At 53.2% G+C, this 15,592-nt stretch overlaps 1 protein-coding gene across 6 annotated transcripts in view; it reads left to right on the top strand.

The window, feature by feature from the left end:
• Window positions 1-15,592, top strand: part of NRG2 (neuregulin 2) — a 185,694-nt gene that overhangs the window by 147,468 nt on the left and 22,634 nt on the right. For all 6 annotated transcript variants that reach the window (XM_023255767.2, XM_023255774.2, XM_023255770.2 and 3 more), the window contains exons 2-4: window positions 241-412; window positions 5,766-5,884; window positions 15,195-15,315. In XM_023255767.2, coding sequence (XP_023111535.1) covers window positions 241-412; window positions 5,766-5,884; window positions 15,195-15,315 — 412 coding nt within the window. The remainder of the gene's footprint in view (window positions 1-240; window positions 413-5,765; window positions 5,885-15,194; window positions 15,316-15,592) is intronic.

Raw genomic sequence — 15,592 nt, 5'->3', positions numbered from 1 at the left:
GAGTTCATGGGGTTATTTTCATAAGCTGAGGTTTATAGAATTCCTAGTACCATTCCAGGCACGAAGGAAAGCCCATAGGTAGTAGCCACATTGACATCACGGCAGGCCCTCTGTGAACGCTTATCGAATTGAACTGGCAAATGACACCAGGAGGGGCGGCCCTTCCTGCACTGCTCACACTTGGCACTTGCCTGCCCCCCTCTGCCACCAGTGCTCACCTCCCTGCCTTGTACCCCACAGCCACCCGGCCCAAGCTGAAGAAGATGAAGAGCCAGACGGGACAGGTGGGTGAGAAGCAATCACTGAAGTGTGAGGCAGCAGCGGGCAACCCTCAGCCCTCCTATCGCTGGTTCAAGGATGGCAAGGAGCTCAACCGCAGCCGTGACATTCGCATCAAGTACGGCAACGGCAGGTGAGAAAAAACCCTCTGTCCACCCGGCTGCCCTCCATCCTCCCTGAAAAGGAGGGACCGGCCCTGGTCCCCCCTTCCTGGCCACACCCAATCTCTCCTTGCAGCTCTGGATTATGTTGGCCCAGTGTCGTGCAGGCTGTAGATGCTTAATGAATGTCTCTGGATAGATTATCAAACTCAGCTTTACCTGCGGAAGTCCCCTCTTGTCCCCAAAACTTCTCACAGGATCTGCCACAGTGTCCGAAAGCCCACATTTGGCCATCTTCGGGGAGAGACTGGTTCCAGGATGCATCTGGGAGATCATGAGTGATGACCTCCCCCTTTTTCTCTCCAACGCCAACCCTCTCACATCACCTCCCTTCTGAAAGCTTTCCCTCCACATCGCTGCCCCTCTCCCTCCTCCACTTCTTGCCCATCCCACTTCTCTCCACCATCATGGAGGGTCAGTTTCATGTCCACTGACTCCACCCTGCCGTCCTCCACACCTCTTTGCCTTCCTGGAATCTGCCTTGTAAATACACCCCCCCCCCCCCCGCCTATGGCTGTGGCTCTTGAGAGACCTGGCGACCTCAGACCTCCCAAGCCCCTTGCCTCCAGGCCCCTCTGCAGCCACTGGCATGGATGCCACCTGCTCTCTTGCCTCTGCAGCCCCCTTTCCTGGTCCTTCCGTGCCCCTGACCATTCTCTCAGTCACCATCAGGGCTGGAAGTTTCCTGTCTCGGGGGGCTTCCCTCCTCTTCTCCCTCCCTCTCCACCTGTGGGGGATTTCACCCTCTCTGAGCTGATAACCCTGTGATGACTTTTTTTTTTTTTTTTATACCGGAGTTCCAGATCCACACTGCCAGCTGAACACTAGATACCACCCCCAAGATACCCACAGACAGCTCTGATCCTGTATGCCCCAGTCTAGCCTCTCCTCCTTGCCCTCTCTGGCCCTGCCTCACCCTCCTGTGCTCTCCTCACAGCTGTCGCGGAAGTGGAGTGCCTGCTGCTTGGCACCACCCCCTCCAGCAGGAGACACCCTGCTCCCTGCCCTGCAGGTTTCTTATCTGCTCTCCTGCCTCTGGCCTCTTGTCCTCCACGGTCCCACTCTTGGCCATCCCCACTTTTCCTGGGCCACAGGCCCGTTTGTGAGCTCATCTCTGTATCTAACATGTGCATATGGAACATCAGCCCTGTGCCAGGCACTCTACTCTGCCAGAGGCTGGACGTACACTGGCGATTGACCCAGACATGGTCCCCACCTTCTCAGAGCCTCTAGTCTAGCTTCCAATACAGAATGTGGTGAAGGCCTCCACCCTTTTTTTCAGAGGAAAAATGTGCCTTATCCACCCAGTTTTGCTTACAGTTCTAGAGGTCCACTGAGCCCTGTGACCCTGGCAGGGGATGACCTTTCTAACATGGACACATATCTGATCATTCACTCATTTACTGGATAGATCTTGAGAGCCTGCTGTATGCCAGCCTCAACCCAGGCCTCAGAGCCCTTCCAACTCCTCTCCTCCTCACCTTTAAGTCACTGCCATGCTGCTCCCCAACTCCTCAGTGCTCCTGATCCCTGGTCTTTCCTTTCATGACCCTGGACTTGGACCCCAGCTATTATGGAAGCTCCTCCCTCCCCCACCTTGTCCCTGGCAAAGTTCTCCAGGTCCAGATTAAATGTCATATCCTCTGGGACACCTCCCTGAACCCTCCAGGAAGCTCTCATGGTCTCTTCTCATGGTGCCTTGGACACCATTTCATTCATTTTGGGGGTTCTCTTTCCCTCTAGCATGAGAGAGCCTCAGAGGCTGGATGCCACCCATATACACCCTTTTGCCCTGTACAGCCTGGCAGAGGACATCCGCATTGAGTGTTACATTGATGAGAATCTTGCAGAACTAGACGTCCTCTCCCGGGTTCAGGGCGACTCTAGGACTGGACAAGACACCCTTTGGGTTGACCTAGACTTTGAGCAAGTTACCGTCCTGGTTAAGCCTCACTTTTTTTTTTTTCTTCAAGTTTATTTATTTTGAGAGAAAGAGAGTATGTGCATGCATTAGTGGGGGAGGGGCAGAGAAATTTGGAGAGAGAACATCTCAAGCAGGCTCTGCACTGTCAGGGGAGAGTCCAACACAGGACTCAAACCCACAAACTGAGATCATGACCTGAGCCAAAGTCAGACGCTTAACCAACTGAGTCACCCAGGCGCCCTAAGCCTCATCTGACAAATGGGTTACCCAGTCCAGAAAGAGTACGTGGTCCAGTCTTTCAGTCCTGGGTATTGGGGACCCCTAAGAGCCTGAAGTGTGCCTCCTGCCTTCTTTCTGTTAGGGCCCTGTCCCATTTGCTGCATTCCTGAAACTTCGCTCCACCCAACCTGCGCCTGGGCTCCCAGCAGCGAGTTGGCTGGGTAGAAGACGGGGAGCTGTGATGGAGAACTTCTGATTCCCTCACTGTGGCAAAGAGGCCTGCCACCTCCACACACACGCTTCACCTACCAGGGGGGCCAGGGACAGGAGCAGGAGTCTCCTTCCTGGCAAAATCTCTCTTTCCTTCCACCCACACTACAGCTTGCTCTTTGGTCATCCTAGCACGCCATCTGCCAGGCCACAGTAGCTCTTGAAATGGCTCTTGGTTCTCAGAGGCCCCCTTCCCGGCGGGTGCTGCCTATCTCTAGGGCCGCCACGCTGAGGTGTCTCACCCAAGCCTTCCTGTGCCAGAAGCAAACCAGCCCCCCCAAGCCCTGGGCGCAGGTCCCTCCCCTGCAGAACCGCGTGTTCCCTTATTTATGAGGGGCAAGCTGGAACAGGCCCCTCAGGCAGGCAGCAGGAGGTAGGCACTGAGGAAAATGTGCGGACGGGTGGAGGATGCGTTCCTGCCAGCAGAAAACTGGCTGAGGAAGGAGGGGAGGTGCACCCATCACAGGGGCAGGCCTGGGTCATTGTGGCGAGCGGGCACTGGGCACCAGGAAGGTGGGAGAGAATCTTGAATCCTCAGGGCTTCCTACGGGAGCTAGGAGTGAGAAGAGAATGGAGTGGCCCCTGCTCCTCTAGGGCTAAGAGAACCATCGAGCCTATATCCTTTGGCTCTGACCCCAGGGTCTCTTATGCAAGTCTGGGCCCCCCTCCCTGGAACTGACAAGATCATCACACAGCTGATAAACTAAGGTGCCTGCAACCAGTAAACCTAGGGGTCATTGCTTCTGTCCACTTGCCTCTTTCCAGTTCCTCAAAGGAGAGGGCCTCTCCCTGAGCCCTGGACCTACACTTTCTGAAGGTCTCATATACCTTGTGTGGGAAGGCCTTCCTTCCATTTCCAGCTTTTATCCCTCCAGGTATCTGTGAGCCTAACTCCACCTTTCTTTCCTGTTACGTGGGATGTGGTGTAAAGGAAGCTCCTTTGAGTACAGCAGTGGGTGAGAGGGAGATTCTGGCTCTGTGCCCCCTATACCTTGACCCTGCGAGCCTCAGGTGGTCATCTGCGCTTCTCACCCAGTGTCAGGGAATTGCTGCTGGTGGCCAAGAAGTGAGAGAAGCCTGGTCCTGGGGCAGCTGGACTTTGTGGTATCTAATTAGGCTGGAGCCAGGAAGGAGATGCTGTTTTAGCCAGAGGGGCCTCCAGGGCTTTGTTTAATGAAGAGAACAAACTTGAATTGACAGAAGAGGTTTGGAGGCAGACACCAGGCCAAGGAGACAGAGACTGGCTTGAGCTGGGAAGGGTTGGAGGGATGGAGTTGCGGGGGCAGCCAGGCAGCTGTCGCCGAGACATCAGCGAGGACGTCACCACGGCAACAGGGCCTGCTGACCAGACAACCTCATGGACCCTCATTTGGAGGATCTTAGAGTGAGGTGATCTGAGAGGAGGCCCCCCCTGGAGGCAGAGGCGAGCCCAGGAAACGGGTTCCCAGAGTACATCCCCAGTGACGATGGCGGTCCGTTTGCCGCCTCCTCTACCCAGGGCCCAGCCTCGCTCCCCTGTCCTTCCCCCAGCAGCTTTCGTGGCTCTGGTTTTCATCCCTGGGCTTAGGACAGTGACAGCTGTACTGCCCTACCTCCTGTTCCACCACCCCTCCAACACACAACACAGATTCTGGGAATCTGGTGTTTTAATTTGGGGCTCAAAAGAGGAAGAGGTTACATCATGTAAAGAAATTTTCATGCTACTTCTTGTTCCCCCCTGGGGGCCGGGCTGGGGTACTAGGCTTTATCCAGAGCTCGGATGGGCCCCTGAAGAGCACTGTGGCAGAGAGAGGGATGGGAGGTGTGAACAGACCCCGCAGAGCCCAGGTCCCCTGGGGCAAGCGCAGAGAAACCCTGGGAAGGAAGGAGAGGTTTGGCAGGGTCTTCAGAAAGAAGAGGAGAACCGGGGCCTGGTGCCCTGGAGTCACACACAGCACGGAGTCCCTGCCCAGGCCTGGCCCCACAACTCTCGGCATGCAGGGACTGGGTGAAAAGCCCTTCACAGAGGGGGCTAGCCCCAGCCTCGGGCTCTGGGAAATAGTCCATGAGCCACCGAGGGGCCCGTGTCCCACCAATTCCCGCTTTTCACCCACCGCTGCTTTCACCTTGCCAGGTGTTTTTGGACAAATCCAGAAGCCCCTCTAGGACTCAGTTTTCCCATCTGTACTGCCCTGTCCACTTTCATGTTAGCCATGAGGGGCAAGTCAGGCCTTTAGGATTAGGATCTGTTTGTTCCCTTGACGTATCCAAAATTCAAGGACACAGAAGCTTTATTAAATTGACGAATCAATGAATTAGTGAATGAGTGAATGAAGCTAAAGCCCCTGGGAGAGGCCCCAGAATACCCCTGGTGGCAGGGCTAATATGAAGACAGGGGAGCTACAGTTTGGGACCAGGAGGCTGGGCACAGTTACCATGGGAACCTGTTAGATCAAGGGCCTGCCCAGGTACCTGAGAACAGGTCTTCCATATCTAGAGTGACAGGCTGCCACTTCTAAGGGAAGGCTGAGGTAAATAGCAAGCCAGAGGCTGCCCTGTTTTGAGGGAAACACCGCGACTGGGGGAGGGACACCAAAAGGAGAGGAGAGAGGTAGCCATGTGACTTCCTTAGGAGACCCCACTTTTCTCCCCCACAAAAAGGGTACAAAGAAGGTCTGGCCCTAGAAAAGTGGACATGCGGGTTCATAGATTTAGAACATATGTGCAGCCACTAGCTCTTCCCTGTGTTCTCCTGAGCCCCTAGGTCCCCCTCCAGCTCCGGGGACTCAGCATTCTACCTGGAACCCAGAATCTACTTCCCACCCACCCTGCACAGCCACTGGGGCTGTATGGGAAAAGGTGACCGCTGGGAATCCACAGACAGCCAGGGCCTTGGCTCACGTCTCTCCCCCTCTTATCCCCTCCCTAACCAGAAAGAACTCACGACTACAGTTCAACAAGGTGAAGGTGGAGGACGCTGGGGAGTATGTCTGCGAGGCTGAGAACATCCTGGGGAAGGACACGGTCCGGGGCCGGCTCCATGTCAACAGCGGTAGGTGGTCCCCCAACAAGGGGAGGGGTCCTGTGGGTGTTTGATGGGGCGGGCCAGTTGCCCCCAGCCCTCTGGAGGCCCGCACATGATCCATCTTGCACTTGATTCCCCTCCCCTCCTGCTGCTGCCCTATCAATCCCCGAGATCTGGGCCGATTCAGAGAAATGCAGTCCAAGCATAAATGTTTAGCTTTGTTATCTGGGCCTGGAAGAGCCGCCAGCTCTCATTTTAAATATCCTGAAAACTAAATATTTTGAAATCAAGAGGTGGGGGTGGGGAAAAGATATTTTTAGAAGGCAATTATGGGAGGCTGGGCTGCCAGGAGCGGGGCTCCGGGGAGAGGCAGGCCCCGGGCGTGTGGGAGCTGACTGCCTGTTGCTTTGCTGGGCACCCGAGTGCAGGCAGCCATCTTGGTGGGGGCCATGGCCAGGAGACTTGGGTGGATCGGCCCCTGTGGGCGGCCTCTTTTCAGGGACTGCAGACCCTTCTCCAACAGGTGGGCCTCTTCCTTAAAAACATACGCAGTCAGGGTGCCTGGGTGGCTCAGTCGGTTAAGTGTCCAACTTCAGCTCAGGTTCTGATCTCATGGTTCATGAGTTCAAGCCCCGTGTCAGGCTCTGATCTAACAGCCTGCTTCAGATTCTGTGTCTCCCTCTCTCTCTACCCCTTCCCTGCTCGCACTTTCTCAAAAATAAACATTAAACAAAATTAAAGACATGCGAGTTCAGGAGCCCACAGCACCCAGGGCACCCTTAGCTTCCTGCCTCCACCATGGCAGCTACAGTGTTAGTGGGCAGACAACCTGGTTTCCCTTGACCAGAAAGTGGCCGGAGCTGCCTGTCCTTAGACCGCATGCTTCCACTCTAGCCCCGGAAACTAACTCCAAACAGCTCGGTGTCTTCCCAGCACCACCCACACACTGAGCATATCACTTGGCTACCTGGTTATTTGGGTTCACTTCCAGGCCTGCCCCTGCCCATCTAATCCTGTATCTGCCTTCACCTGCCAGTACTTCCACTGGACAGGCCTCCAGTGCTCCCTAAACCCAGCATTATCAGGAGAACGTGGAATGTTCCTTGCCCTAAGACCCTTGGAGAAAAACCCGCTGCAGACCCTGCCTGCCCCATGTTGTAAGGGGTTCCCCTATTCTCCCAGGTTCTGAGGCTCCTCATCCACTATATTGTATAGTTCCAGGTCTCAGTCCTGGTTGATCTTCTTTCTGGATCTTTCTCACATCTGTACCCCCCCATTCCAACCCTATGTCAGAGGCAACCTGGCCCAGGTTTCATCTTGATTCACCTAAACCTGAGCAGTAGCCTCTTAAGATACTTTTATCTTGTCATGCCCCTACCCCATGGTACCACAGAACAAGGACTTTGTCCACAACCCAGTTCACACCAACTTGGCCCAAACGATCTTTCCAGCCGTAACTGTGTCAGTCCCTTACAGTCCATTCATATTCCTCTTCTCGTGCCATCTCTCCCAGGCTGCCGTCCTCCCTGACCCCTTCATCCCACCAGTGTCACCCCCAGGCCTCGCTCCCAGGCCACTTCTTGGCCAACTGTGGTCTTTCCTGAATTCTATTATATTTTTTCAAGTCTCATACTGTTGCTGAACTTTTTATGCAAGTGTGACCTCCACCATGGAATGATGGAGACAGGAGCAGGGAGAGCAGGAATGATGCCTTCTCCCCAGGAGTTACAGTAACAGCTACTGTTTACTGAGAGCCGCTCCATTCCACATTCCACACTATATCTTGAACCCTGACAAGCCCGTGGTGTATTTTATAAATTATGAGACTGAAGCTCAAAGCGGTTAAATATTCTGCCCCAAGTCTAACTGATGGTTCACGAGAGCACTATACAATGTAAAAGTAGTTAGCAAACACTGAGACCCTGAGCTCCGTGGGGCTACGTCTAGCCTGATCGCCATTCTAACCTCAGAGCCTAACACAGTGCCTGGCTTACAGTACGCACCTGGTAAACAATATAGAAAAGGATTTATAATCTTCTCCAAGGCCTTTACTGACTCCCATATGCTCCAGTACCTGCCCTCCCTGCTCCTCCTAACCTGTCCCAAGCCCAGGAAAATGGACCATGCTAGGTGTCCAGCACCTGTTACCTCCAGCCATAGTGGGCAGACATTCTTAGATCCACTTTGGACTTGATGTTTATTGTTTTATTATGCAAGATTTTCTTGGTTGGAACTGACAAGAACCCAACTTAAAACTACCTTAAGGAATTGATTGGTGTTTAAAACTGGGAAATCCACAGGTAGAACTGATAGAATCCAAGTCCTCAGAGTCGGGATCAAGATGCTGTCTCCCTCTGGGTATTGTCCTCACTCTCTCCTACGGCAAAACGGGCTTCTCCCATGTTTGGGGAATGGATTGGGAAGAAGAGGCCATGGCCTCAGACAGCTCCATGTTTACATCACCCCAGCCTCTCTCCCAGAGAAAAAGAGATAGCTTTGTCTCTACATCCACTCATATGATCACAAGGATGGATGCCAACTGACCGTACTTAATTCACACGCCCCGCTTGGCCCAGTCACTGTGCTCAGGAGATGGGGTGGCATCTTTTCCAGGCTCGTGTGTATACAGAGTCTGAGTGATGGGCCTGCCAGAACTACACAGGGGCACTTCCCTAGACGGGTGTCGGCAGTCGAGTAAGAGGGAAGGGCTGCCGTGCAGACAACCACAGCAGTGCCCTCTCTCCTGTGGATTTGGGGTCTGAGACTGTAGACCATTTTGAGAACCCCTCAGATAAGCTGAAGCCCCACCCCACCCATGGCCTTCTGTCAGCCCTTAGCAGTCCGTGTTCTGATCAGTTAGGGAACCAGGCAGTGGAGGTTTGGGCTGGGCTGGGCCCTGGGAGCTTCCCACAGGGCTCCATGCCTTTCCTCCCTCCAGCCCAGCAGGAGAGCGGCAGGGCAGAGTGGCAGAGAGTCCAGAGCTTTGGTCTCTTCTGAGCTCTGTCGTGCAAGCCTGGGAGAGTTCCTCCACCTCGCTTATCTTCCATTTCCCCCTGTGAGGCGGAACCAGATCATCTCTAGACCCGTTGCCCATAAAATTCTAGGATTCTGAGTTTAATGTCGAGACTGACACTTGTGCACCTAGCCACCACCACATGCGTGCACACACACACACACACACACACACCACCTCTTCTGTTGCCGTGCTCAGTTCATAGTAGGCCCCTACCCTTGACATGGGGCGGTGAACAGGGCCACTTGCAAGATATCAGGAGGATCCCCGTGGAGGACATTTCCACAGGCAGAGATACCCAGGCTCCTTGTTTACCCATGGAACCCAGAAGACTGGCAGCAACCGCACCCTGGGGAGGAGATGAAGGGCGGGTAGCGGGCAGCTGTGCCTGCCCCCTTGTGACTCATCCCAAGGTGGGTTGGTTTGGCCCGCCCGGGCCCCAGGGAAGCCAGGGCTAAGGGGTGGGGTGGCCAGAAGAGGGCACAGGAGGCAAGGAGTAGTGGCTGTTCAAGGGGCATTGCTGAGACTCTTGGCTCCCTGCTTTGGCTCTGTTCCTGGGGAGCCTGATGCTCCTTCCTCAAATTGAAGCAGACGCTTCTTACAGTCATAGCTCTACCAGCTCACGAGAGACTGCCTTCCTGGTTGCCTGGGAGGAGGAGGAGTCAGCAAGAAGTGTGTGGTGCTGTTAATAAAACAATCAGCTTGGTCCGACCCATCTCTGGGTTATGGAAACCAGCTGCCTCATCCCCAGCTGAAAGAGATCTTGGGAATATCTCAGGGTGGCTGCTCCAATCCCAGGATATCGATCTGAGCCTAGCTTTGCCCCAGAGGGTAGGCAGACTTGACCTGGGGTGTCACAAGACCATGGAAGCCCTGGAGAGGGAGTCCCTTACGGGGGCTGGGGTGGGGTGGGGTGGGGTGGGGGGGCTTAGAAAGGCTGGCTGTTTAATCACACACACACACCTGCTCTTTTGCTCACATATTCAGTAAGGCCTTACTCAGAAAGACCCTGCTGTAAACTCAGGGGAGTCATAGTCTTGGCTTCTAGTCTAGGTCCCTCAAAGTTCCTGATAGGAAGCTAAAACCCAAATTCAGAGCATCGGCCCGTTCTAACCCATGGAAGAGGAAAGAGAGGCAACTTTAACAGCAGGAAAAGGGGCAGACTGAGCAGGTGGGAGGGAGCCTTGATGGAGCAAGATCACTTGACCCGGGCCTTGAAAGATAAGAAAAGGTTTCTCCAAGAGCAACGGTGAAGAGTGCTTACAGCAACCGGCTGGCAGGAGACAGGCCCATCCCTATCAGCTCTCCTCCTGGCCCTTCTCTCTTCAAAGCCTGGATAAGCTCATGCCCACTAAGACACTAATGGCTGCTAGAAGCCTCCTGGGTTTACCCTTCCAGGCATTTTCAATTTTAATTCCAATATAATTAGCATGCAATATTAGTTTCAGGTGCATCGTATAGTGATTCAACAACTCTTTACTTTGCTCTGTGCTCACCACAAATGAGCTCTTCATACCCTGCACCTATTTCACCCATCCCCCACCCCTCTCCCCTCTGGCAACCACTAGTTTGCTCTATTTAAGAGCCTGATTTTTTTATCTGTTTTTCTTTATTCCTTTGTTTCTTGAATCCCACATATGAGTGAAATCATATGCTGTATATGTCTTTCTCTGACATCTCACTTTGCATTGTCCCCTAGATCCATCCAAGTTGCAGACATTGAGATTGCATTCTTTTTTATGGCTGAGTAATATTCCATTATGTATGTATATACCACATCTTTTCTATTCCTTCGTCTATGGATGGATACTTGAGTCGCTTCCATATCTTGGCTATCGTAAATAATGCTGCAATAAACCTAGGGTTGCACATATCTTTTTGAATTAGTGTTTTCATATTATTTGGGTAAATGCCAAGTAGTGGGATTATTGGATCATATGCTAATTTTACTTTTTTAAGGAACCTCCATACCGTTTTCCACAGTGGTTGCACCAGTTTGCATTCCCCCCAACGGAGCACAAAGGGTTCCTGTTTCTCCACAACCTCACCAATACTTGCTGTTTCTTACATTTTTGATTTTAGCCATTCTTCCAGGCATTTTTTTTTTTTTTTTGAGAGAGAGAGAGAGAGAGAGCGAGCATGAGCATGCAAGCCAGGATGGGACAGAAGGAGAGAGAGAATTTTAAGCAGGCTCCACGTTCAGTGCAGAGCCTGATGCAGGACTCGATCCCACAACCCTGGGATCATGACCCAATCCAAAATCAAGAGTCTGACACCCAACCAACTGAGCCACCCAGGCTCCCCCCCAGCTAATTTTTAAAATCAAAAAATTTTAGGTATAACTTATATACCATAAAATTCACCCTTTTAAAGTATACAATTCAGTGGCTTTTAGGATTTTCACAAGGTTGAATAACCATCACCACTAATTCCCAAATATTTTCAGAAACCCTAAACCCATGAGCACACGCTCCCCAATCCCGCATCCCTCAGCTTCTGGCAACCACACACCTATTTTCTGCCTCTACGGATTTCCCTGATCTGGACACTTCATATAAATAGAATCATATAATATGTGGCCTTTTATGACCGGTTTCTTCCATTTAACATCAGGTTTTTGAGATTCATCCATGTTGTAGCATACAGCAGCACTTCTTTCCTTTTCGTGACTAATTTTCCATTGTATGGATATAACATCTTTTGTGTATCCATTCATCAGTTTGGGTTGTTGGGTCATCTGAGGTGTTTCCCCATTTGGGCTATTAGGCACAACGCTGCTAGAATATTCATGAACAAGTTTTTGGGTGGACATAGGTTTTTCGTTCTCTTGGGTATATACCTGGAAGTGCAATTGCCTGGTCACGTGGTAACTCTAGGTTTCATTTGTTGAGGAACTACCAGGCGGTGTTCTAAAGTGGGTGCGCCATTTTATATTCCCACCAGCAATGTACAGAGATACCAATTTCTCCACATCTTCACCACTGTGTGTTATTGCCCATTTATTGATTATAGCCATCCAAGTGGGTGTGAAGTGGTATCTCATGGTGGTTTTGATTTTCATTTCCCCCAGTGACCTGCCAGAAAATTTGCACTATAGGAGATGATGCTTCAGTCATCATCAGGCCAAGTTGACCAGGGTAGCTCCTGGGATGGTAGTAGAAGCCACCTTACTCTGAAGATTCACATATTTGTTTGTTCATACGAATATTTGTAAATACTTGTTAGGCACCCCGTTACATCTCAAGCACTATGCTGAACATTGGAGTTTGTTGTTGAAGACAGACATGGACCTTGTCCCGATGGAGCTTACATTCGGGTAAAGGAGCTGGTCACTTAATTATGTTAGAATAAGTACTAGACGTGCAAATGTACACAGCTAAGAGAAGGAGTGAAGGAAGAGCCTGGGAAGCCTCTCTGAGACGCTGATACTTTGAAAACCCTGGACGGGAAGACACCTGGCTTGTTAGAGGAGCTGGACTAAACCAGTATAGTATGAACATACTCTAAGAGAGGGATAGGACACGAAGTGGGGGAGGCGGGGGGACTGGGGGAAAGTATTCTGAGTGTAAATGGAAGCCACTGGAGGGTTTTGATCGTGGCAGTGATTGACCGCTTTTACATATTTTAAAGATCAGTTTGACAGCAATAAAGCAAAATGGTGAGAGATGAAGGCAAGAGTGAGGGCAGAAAGAGCAGTGAAGAGGCTGTGTTGTGGTCATCCGAGAGAGAGACCATGGAGGGCTGGGGACCAGTGGGGACACATGGACAGAGCCTTGTGAGGAGGTAGAAAGGCAGCCTCAGTGATAGATGGGTGGGAATAATAAAGGACGGAAAGGTATTCAAGATGCCCTCCAGGTCTTAGGTTTGTGCTGCTCAGAGCAAGCCTGGGGGAGCAAGTGACTGGGCAGATGATCAGGAGCCCCACCTGGGGAGGCTGTGGACCATCCCAATGGGGGCGTCAAGAGGGGGCGGCCAGAGTCTCCAACCTGGAGTCCGTAGGTCATCTTCACTTCCCCAAACATGGGAGAACACAGTGAAGAAATACGGACATGCTGACAAGGGAGCGTATACAAGCTGCCGTGGGAGTCCGTGTGTGCTGGAACAGCATGAATGTGCATCTTCAGTGTGGAAATCTTCCTGGCGTGAGCCTTCCCCACCAGCAGAGCTGGGCTGTGGGGACTTGGGAAGGCCCTGCCATCAGAGTGGGTGGCCTCAAGTTCCTTCTGAAGTGGAGAGGCCTGTGGTCATCCCCCCCCCAACCCCCTCTGTGACTGGCTCCCCCATTGCCCACCCTTTTTTGCCTTTCTGGGCCTTGGCCTAGTCCCCATGATGACATGGTTCTGACAGCCCAGGCCGTGCATCCCAGCTGAGGCCCCATCTTGCTTCAAGAGTCATCCTCTGCCTCCCAAGGCCTCCACGAGCACAGACAGGCATGTGGACAGCTGTGGTCCCCGCCACCGTCCTCACGTCTGTCTGCTGCTCACTCAGCGCGGCAGTGGGCAGTCTTTGCCACCCACAACCGCAGAGGGAATCAAGACTCCTGCCTTAGCCAACTCCCTCGAGAGGCCCCGGCCGGTGGTCCACACCGTGTTTGCATTCGTCTGCTGATGTCAAGCCTCGGTGCTGACATGTTCTTCCACGAGAAACTGGCCGGCTGGTGAGAAGGCTCAACCAGGCGTCAGGAGCCCCGAGGCCTTGTCACAACACACACCGTGGCTCCGGACGGGCGTTCCCCTGCTCTTTTTCTTCACTCCTCCTTGGCAGTGTAACTGAAGGGCAGGGCAACCTCTGGTGTCCCCCAGAGCAACGGATTTTACAACTCGCAGGCAAGATCACCTCAGCTGTTTCTCTTCTGTCCTTTTCTTGGTTCCCTGGGTCTCCCTGACCCAGAGTGGGCAGAGACCAGCAGAGGCCTCCTGTCCCTGCCGGCACGCAGGTCCCAGCTGTTGGCAGGGGACCTCCGCAGGGTTGGGGTTCAGGGATGCCAGAGCAGCAGCAGGCATGGTGTGGAGGGGAAGGTGGGAGCTGGCCTTGCCCGCCGGGTTTTATCAGCAAGCTCCTCAGACATATACAGAGGCAGAGCTGTGTATACACTCACAGTCCCCGCGCTCCATCTGTCTCCCACATGTCTAAACACTGAGGGCGCCAAGTGCCTGCCCTCCTCCTCCTCCTCCTCCTCCTCTCAACCCCATCACCACGGAGAGGGGGTGGATAGGGACTTGGTACCCCTGAGGAGACAGGAGCACCTCAGGAGGCTGCTGCTGGGTGGGAGTGAGAGACCCTCAGAGCCCCAGAGGCTGAGGGACTCCCCGATCTGGGTACACAGCCTCGGGAGTTAGCTTACAGATGAAAACATTTGGGGCAAGACTTTTCACTTGAAACCAGGTTTCTGGATGGCATCCCGTGGGTGAGCAGGACCTTAGTTATTTTCATGTATCAAATGAATCTGACCCATCAGATGTGCTGTGTGGGTCAGCAGCCTTAAAGCCCAGCCTCACTCTCACCAAGTTTTCCCTTCCCAGCCATCATACAGGCCTCTCTCAAGCCCACCTCCTCTCCAGCAACCTGACGTCCAGGATTTATAACCTGGGCAGTTGAGGCCTGGACGCTCCCTTCCAAGGCAACAGCTGACTGGGTGGGGGAGGACAGGGCTGCCTCGTGAGAGCAGATGCAACGAAAACCCTGGGGTGGGGGCTTATGCGATGGGCAGAGCAGCCTCTCTAGCATTCCTGGGAGGCTTGTCCCCTCTGGGACAAAGGAGGAAGACATAGAAGCTAGGATTCTCCTCCCATCTCTCTAGATCTTAGAGAAGGAGTGTCCTAAAGGTGCCATTCCCTTCAAAGCCCAGCTCCCTTCCAGCCACCCTACCCCGAGAGCCCAAGCAGTGCAGACTGATAGAGAGGTCTCCTTCCAGCACCCCTGTGACTTTGTTCCCTACAAAACACATGGTGTCTCATCCACCTGCAGTGGAGCCCCTAGAAAGGCAGGCAAGAAGTGGGCTCCTATTCCAGCAGAAGGAGCATTTTCTGCTAGTCTCTCATCCCTCCCCAAATACAGCAAATCTTCCTGGCCTTTGGAGGTTTGCCCAGAGCACGGGTGCACCACCAGCAGGGTGGTGCTGGGCAAAGGGTTAGAGCTCCTGGTGGCCTCCCCTTTGCCTTGTTGGTGACTGGGAGGGACCACCAGACCTTCCCTCTCCAGCTATTCCTGCAGTTCCTGATCTTCCAACTTTGAGATGAGCCATGAAGGGCCATGAAAGAGGTGGTGCCTGGGGCCCAGAGGTGGTCTCAGTGGGTCACTGGTACGTGTCTCTCATACCCCCAGTGAGTACCACTCTATCATCATGGTCGGGGCATGCCCGGAAGTGCAACGAGACGGCCAAATCCTATTGTGTCAATGGAGGCGTCTGCTACTACATCGAGGGCATCAACCAGCTCTCCTGCAAGTAAGTGACCAGTGGGGGTGGGCGTGGGGGCAAGACTAGGGTGAGAGACGCTGGGGCAGAAGTGGAGGGCTCTAGGAAAAGTGGGCTTCAGGCCACTGACAGGGGGTCCCCAAGGGGTGTAGACAGGGAGGTTTGCCCCACTTCCCAGGCCTTTCCTAGAATATAGGGAGATGTAAACGCTGAAGGGCTCAGGGCTTCTGCAGTGCCAGGTTCTCAGGCCCCTACCCACCCCCTCTCCCAGTGTCCACCCTTTCACCACCATCTTTTAGGGAGATGG

Source organism: Felis catus, chromosome A1, assembly GCF_018350175.1.
Source record: "Felis catus isolate Fca126 chromosome A1, F.catus_Fca126_mat1.0, whole genome shotgun sequence".
Lineage (NCBI taxonomy): Eukaryota > Metazoa > Chordata > Mammalia > Carnivora > Felidae > Felis > Felis catus.
This window is presented reverse-complemented; position numbering and strand designations above follow the sequence as displayed.